The sequence below is a fragment of the Rhagoletis zephyria genome, unplaced genomic scaffold (genome assembly GCF_001687245.7).
Source record: "Rhagoletis zephyria isolate East Lansing unplaced genomic scaffold, Rhagoletis_zephyria_1.1 Rzeph_scaffold_01600, whole genome shotgun sequence".
Taxonomy (NCBI): domain Eukaryota; kingdom Metazoa; phylum Arthropoda; class Insecta; order Diptera; family Tephritidae; genus Rhagoletis; species Rhagoletis zephyria.
This window is the reverse complement of record NW_016158684.1, coordinates 46,504-53,293: the sequence shown is the minus strand read 5'-3', so window position 1 is coordinate 53,293 and position 6,790 is coordinate 46,504. Positions and strand designations below refer to the sequence as shown.

The 6,790-nt window shown below is 38.9% G+C and overlaps 1 protein-coding gene across 1 annotated transcript in view; it reads left to right on the top strand.

The window, feature by feature from the left end:
- The window catches only part of LOC108364579 (probable WRKY transcription factor protein 1), a 20,948-nt gene that overhangs the window by 9,090 nt on the left and 5,068 nt on the right, over positions 1-6,790 (top strand). The window contains exon 2 of the mRNA XM_017618310.1: positions 5,433-6,175. Within this exon, the coding sequence (XP_017473799.1) occupies positions 5,533-6,175 (643 nt within the window). The 5' untranslated portion in view covers positions 5,433-5,532. The remainder of the gene's footprint in view (positions 1-5,432; positions 6,176-6,790) is intronic.

Genomic DNA, 6,790 nt, shown 5'->3' with positions numbered 1-6,790 from the left:
ATCCGATGAGGCGGCTCTTAGAGTGTTTGAGAGAAAGATTTTGCGGAAGATTTACGGGCCTTTACGCGTTGGCGACGGCGAGTACCGCAGACGATGGAACGATGAGCTGTATGAGCTTTACAACGATATGGACATAGTGCAGCGAATTAAAATACAGCGGCTCCGCTGGCTTGGTCATGTCGTTCGAATGGACACCGACGCTCCAGCTCTGAAAGTATTCAACTCGGAACCCGCTGGTGGTAGCAGAGGAAGAGGGGGGCCCCCACTGCGATGGAAAGATCAGGTGGAGAAGGACTTGGCTTCACTTGGCGTTTCCAATTGGCGTCAGTTGGCACAGAGGAGAAACGACTGGCGTGCTTTGCTGAACTCGGCCAAAATCGCTTAGGCGGTTACAGCCAAAAAAGAAGAAGAAGAGAATGATTGTTTTCGTCCAAAGTAGCACTTGTTGGCAAGAATGATTCTCGGTTGGATTTCAAGGCTGACATTATTAATGGTCTAAATGCTGATTTCCAAATAAACGAAGTCGTCTACTTTTGTAACTGTCAACAGTGACGCGAGTGCCAAGCCGCTAGCTCAGACTATTTGTACGATACTTCGTTTCATCCTGTTCACCACCAGACCCATTCGTTTGCTTCTCTATCTAATTTCGAGAAGGCAGCACAGACGTAGTCCTTGTTTTAACTGAAAATGTAGGTGTTGTTGGCATACGCTCGTTTTACTTTAGTATGGGGGCCTTAAAAGTGTAAGGAGCTTTTTTCTGAGTTTTGACTTGTGTCATTATTGCAGAGAACCATCGTCCAATTCCAATTGAATGACAATCTAAATCATACCTCAGCTGCTGGTGTTCTGATGCTTTTGGAAAAAAACGTAAAAATTCATTTTAGGCGAATGCTTTTGAATTGGATTAGCTGTGGATATTCAATCCAAGATTTTAACTCCGATTTCATGAGTTGATCGATTCTAACGGAATTTGTTCTTGTACTCTTAATTGGCTCTACATGTGAGCCCAGGAGATTTCCAAAAGAATTTGTTGAAGGCGGAAGTTTCTATATGCGCCCTTCCGTACCTGCCGCCCGTATCAACATATTAAATTGCTGTTGATGGAGAGAGGGAGAAGCAACGACAACAACGTCACCATCGTTCGATAGTGTGTTTTCGTCAACACTTAAATCCCATAACATAGTTTGTGTCAACTGACACGTTCAACGATTTTACGTCGGTGTCTGGTTAAACCATTATAGTTCGACTATGCAACGTAGCATCTGTCTAATCTCTGTTTTATCGAAATGTTTAGCTTTTATTTTCTCTTTCTCGAATATTTTTTAAGTACTTTGAGACTCATGAATCGGTTGTACATTGTTTCGCATTAGGCCATTCATTTAAAAGCGAGTATTGAAAACTTCGAGACCTCGAGCGCAGATTTTACATTAACTTTGACCGTTTCCTAAACGTCCCCCCCCCCCAAGTTTGCGAGCTTATGAGCCAAAAGAAAAAAATGTCAACACTTAACTTTGTTAATTTGTAAGATCATCAATGCTTGAACTTTCACTTTGGTGCAAGAATTTCTCAGCGAAGAATGGGAATACAAATTTATAAATGTAACATATTTAAATATAAAGATAATATACAGCCTTCGAAGAAAGAGCCAGTGGGAAGAACAGCGGCAATGCAATTAAATGCACAAATTGCACGTGAAAGAAATTTGCATTAAATGAGTTTGTAAAAACGAACTACAATAACTATAGCAGCAATAACATTAACATTAACACCAACACTAAATCCAACTAATTCCTACAAATATCTCAGTCATGCCAACAGACTGCTATGCTCATCTGCTATGAACAACCGGTGCATTTGAGCAAATTGCATCTTACCCGAGTTCAAAAAACCAAAAGCTATAACCATGGCAAATAGTGAGATAGTCGCTAGGGCTGCACATACCGTTGGGAAGAAGGAAAAACAGCGTGTGGAAAATTAGAATGTACCTATCAACAAACAATTGAAAAAGAAAAACCTTGGCTGAACTGCAGCAGCAACATGCAAGCAGCGAAAGGCCACCATCGGGCAAGGCTGAGCCAAGATCATGGTTAGACAATGAGGAAAGAAAGCTGTTGAGCAAAAAGTTGCTATGTACATATGTATGTGTGTACATATGTACATAGCTAGCTGGGTTATAGTCACACAAATTTAAGTACATATTTACTTATTTACATACATATGCATGAACATAGAAAACTACATATGTAATCAAAAACACTCTTGTTCATTCATATTTATTATGGGATTACTTAAGCAAGGGATTTTTCGCTGTTGCTTTTAGTTTTTTTTTGTTCTTTTTTGTTAATAAACCAACTGTTGCGAATTTCAGTACGAAAAAATAAAAGCTGTCAGCCGACGTTTTTTTTTATAGATTATCTGTAGCTTAAGATAGCCAGAGTGGAGTACGCTAATCAACTTGATGTTGTTGTGAAGCACAAATATTTGTGCATGGTACATTAGAGTGGTCCAAAAAAATTTTCCGAGATAGGGTTTGGGGCACCTTGCAAAATTGTTCGCCTTGCCGAAAGAGGTGCTGATACCAAACTTTACGTTTCGAAGTATAAATTTAGAGGATGCTCATATTTTACTCTACAAGTAGTGTGTACATATATAGATATTAATCAAACAATTGGTTAAGCAACCTAAGAACATTTCAAATTCAAATTATCTAAAAAAAAATAGCACAAGCTCCTGTTGTCATGGCAACAGTAGCTTTTAATAAAAATCACCAATATTTTTGCCAGTTCGCATTTCAAGGTCATTGAGCATCCTGTATTGGTTACAGTAGAAAATTGAATGTTGGTACAGATATTACAAATATCAAAATGGAAAAACTAAGTTGGTGTCCCGTTTGCTAGAATGAAATTTTTTCCCCATACAAAAATTGGACCACTCTAATGTACATATGTACGAAGTCGAAAAATCTGACGAGATAAAGCTCTATATAAGTACGTTTGCTAGCGGCCGATGTGGTTTAGTAATAAGAAGTGCGCACTACCATTCCGCAGGGCCTCGGTTCGAGCCCAGTTCCGACCAACATAAAAGAAAAAAATGTTCCAATAGCGGTCACCCCTCGGCAGGCAATGCCAAATCTCCGAATGTATTTCTGTCATAAAGAACAGCTTCTCATAAAAATACAATCGCCAATTTTACTAGTACTTAGTATACTTAGTGAAGAAAATAACCCGGTTATCGCTGCCCGTTATCCATATACATATGTATTTGTTATTATCATTATAGACATATTTTAAGTAGATGTTGGGGGAATGCAATGCGTTGCAGCAGCAACTTATGCGGAGGAAAAGCTGGGGCACACAACCATACTGCTCAACAAGCTCAGAAGATAGGGCTGCCAGATATCTCTGTTGCCAAACCGGGACACTTTAGGGAGGGCCTCTCGCTCCGTTCTCTTTCATTTCGACGTGCGAAAGGATGTAGCAACATTTTGACAGACAAAAATAAAAACATAAAAACATGAGATCATTACAACGTACGCCAACAAAACAAAACAACTTATCCCAACTAAAGCACAGAGAATTTTTCACAATGCATGAACCTTTTTTTTATTCTTTATAAAAATGCAGTTTATACTAAATATATGAAAAAACATACAAATAAAATTGTTAAACTTTGTGCTAATCTCGGGAAAATTCAAATAATTTGCATACAAATTTGCAACATTCTAATCAGACTTTTTATAAAAATGTTTAAAACGAAGTTTTGCAGCCCATTAAATTTTAGTTGATGTTCGATAATTCTTTTTATATGGAAGACACTGTCAGCAAAAAACAATAAATGCTAAAAATCAACGAAAGTTGCTGGCAACTTCAGACTTGCACTTTATTAATTGGCTCAAAAGCTACATTTTCAAAATTTTTCTAAAAGATCTTATTAGAAATTGTGATCTGATGAAAGAGCCTCCGAGCTAATAATTTTGTACGGCACTATACTTATAGGTACTCCAGGATTCATGAAAGAAAAAAATTTAAGTACAAGATAATAGGTTCATTCCTTATCTTTTTGGACTAAAATCTGAAAAGTGTNAGTACTCCAGGATTCATGAAAGAAAAAAATTTAAGTACAAGATAATATTAAAATATCAGTCATATTTTTCGTTGCTGTGAACTTGTTTCAAAACTTCTATCTTTTCCTTAATATAATTGTAAAACTCTGTGCACATCATTATGAATGTATTTAGGTACATATACTAATCATCAACTATTGCTTGTGCAAAGTTCAACTATCTCGAAATGTGACTATTTCGCAATTAAACCGGTCAGCATCGAAATTCAACGCGGAATCACTCTGGTCACCAAGTGCTCTTTTGGACTGCTATGCTTAGGTGAATTTAGTGTTGGCAGAGTGCTACTGCGATGGAAAGACCAAGTAGTGGAGAAGGAATTGGCTTCACTTGGCTTTTCCCATTGGCGTCTGTAGGTGTTTTGCTGAACTCGACTAAATTGTTTAGGCGATTACAGCGCCTAATAAGAAGAAGAAGAAAGTGTGCTAGTCTCATTGAAAACCTTCGGATTTTTCGAAAAGTACCCGCATTCCTCTTTTTTTCTTTTTAAACCAGTAGGCTGAACCAGGGCTTCGGAGCAAAGGTTTTTTTATCGCTCCGCAGCGGTATTTTATTTCACTCCGAGCTCCGCTCTTAGCATCACTCCAGCTCGCAATAAAAAACTTTATTTATTTATTTACATATCGAGCTTTCACTGCCAAAAAACTTAGGCGATTTTTTTTTTTTTAATTCCTTTTTGATGCAGAAATGCATCCAACAAAAAAACTTCCAAGTAAATTAAATGAATTGAAATATTTAGTGGGAAAAAAATAATTTGAAATTTTTGTAGAAAAACAACAACAAAAACATATTTCAAAATAAATAAATACTAGGCCAGAAAATAACAAAAACAAAATATTGAAAATTTGTACTTAAGGAGCTGAGGAGCAAATGAATTTTTTTTAGCTCTTTGCCCCAGCTCCACTCCAGCTAAAGTCCTTTGTTTGCTCCCTAGCTCCTTGCTGCTTTGCTCCACTCCGAAGCCCTGGGCTGAACGCATAATAATTTCTATTTGGCTTCATCCCAGGCTGGGTGGACCATCTACCGCACCGCTTATATTGTTTGGGTTATGAGACAAAGTACTTAATATGAGTGGGTCGCACTCTAAGCCCCTGTCGTTTACCGAATTGGGTTGATACGGTCTATGTTGGAAGAAATTTCCGCCACCAAGAGCGATTTTTGTTTCAATGTAGAATTGACCAAGCGTTGCTCTATTGGTGCTGTAGGATGGAGTCAAAAACTGTTTTGAAAGTTTCCGAAATAGTCCATTATATATGTACATATGTATAATTTTTGTCCTATTTTAATAAACACTCTCTTTTATCTTCCGCAGAGCTCTCCGTACTGAGGTCTATCAGAATGTGATTGAATTCGGCGAAAAATTCCGAAGACACCGACAACCTCCCATTGTTGACATACACTACACCTGCATAATGTTAAAGCACGCCTCGAATACCGGTGGAGGAGGAGGAGGGGGAATTGCCAATGGTCAATTGCGAAATAACCCGAGCAACAGCAATGCCACGTCCGCGGTCAACCGCAGCATACATCTGCGACCACAGCAGCCGCTTAATATCTCGACGCTAAGTACCACACAGAACGCTTTGCAAACGTCCAGCACTTCGGTGACGGCAAATGGAGGTCAACGCATACCAACCCTCTTGAATATCGCCTCAACACCGATAGCAAGTGGCGCTGCGAATACCAATGTGGCGGTAACACCATTGTCGCCGAACGCCGGCAATGCGACAGCAACACGGACGTCAACGACGCCCGTAACGCCGCTTACACCGAATGGCATCGGCAATAATTTGCACACCTACACAAATCAGCACATTTTGGCTAGCAACAACTACACCAACAATAATAATAATACTCTTAACAACACCACCGCCACCGCTACCGGCACAATAAACAACAATATCAATAACAATAATCATAATCACAATGCTGCGCACTATAATAATCATAATTATAGCAATTGCCATAATCTGACTGCTGGTGCGTTGATAAATCAATCGAAGCATGGACCTGGACCACGTGAGGCGCTGACCAGCTTGGGGCTGCTGTGCTTAGGTGAATTTAGCAACAAATTGAAATGAAAATTTGTTTTTTGTTTTTTTCAGAAAACCACTACAATGAAAATTAATCCAAACGTAATTCAAATTCAACTCAACGCAAATTAAATTAAGCTAAAAGCAAATTAAATTAAACAAATAAGAAATTTTTCACGAAGTAAGAGGGGGTTCATGCGCCCTTGCCCAACTGCTGCCGTGAAGGTCATTCCAGACCGAACGCCAGTACACATATTCATAGAATAGACTGCTAAGAAAGCCCTCCTCAACTTTATGAGAGAGGGCACCGGCAAGGTTAAAGTGAACCAAGATTGCTATATCCAAGCTCAACAGAGTCGACATGGTATAGAGGCAGTAAATATATGGTCCTAAGGCCAAAATATCTATTTTCTTGGAGGATTAGCCTACCACCTTTCAAGCGGAGGTTTATGCCATCAGTGCGAAAGTAATTCTGCACAGACAACTAAGGGCAGATGAGGTGACAGTCAGGCCGCAGTAAAAGCCATATCCTCATGTGAAATCAAATCACATATAGTATACATTGAATGTCTAGCGAGATTGAATATTATGGGGGAACATAACACACTACAATTGTTGTGGGTTCCAGACCACAAAG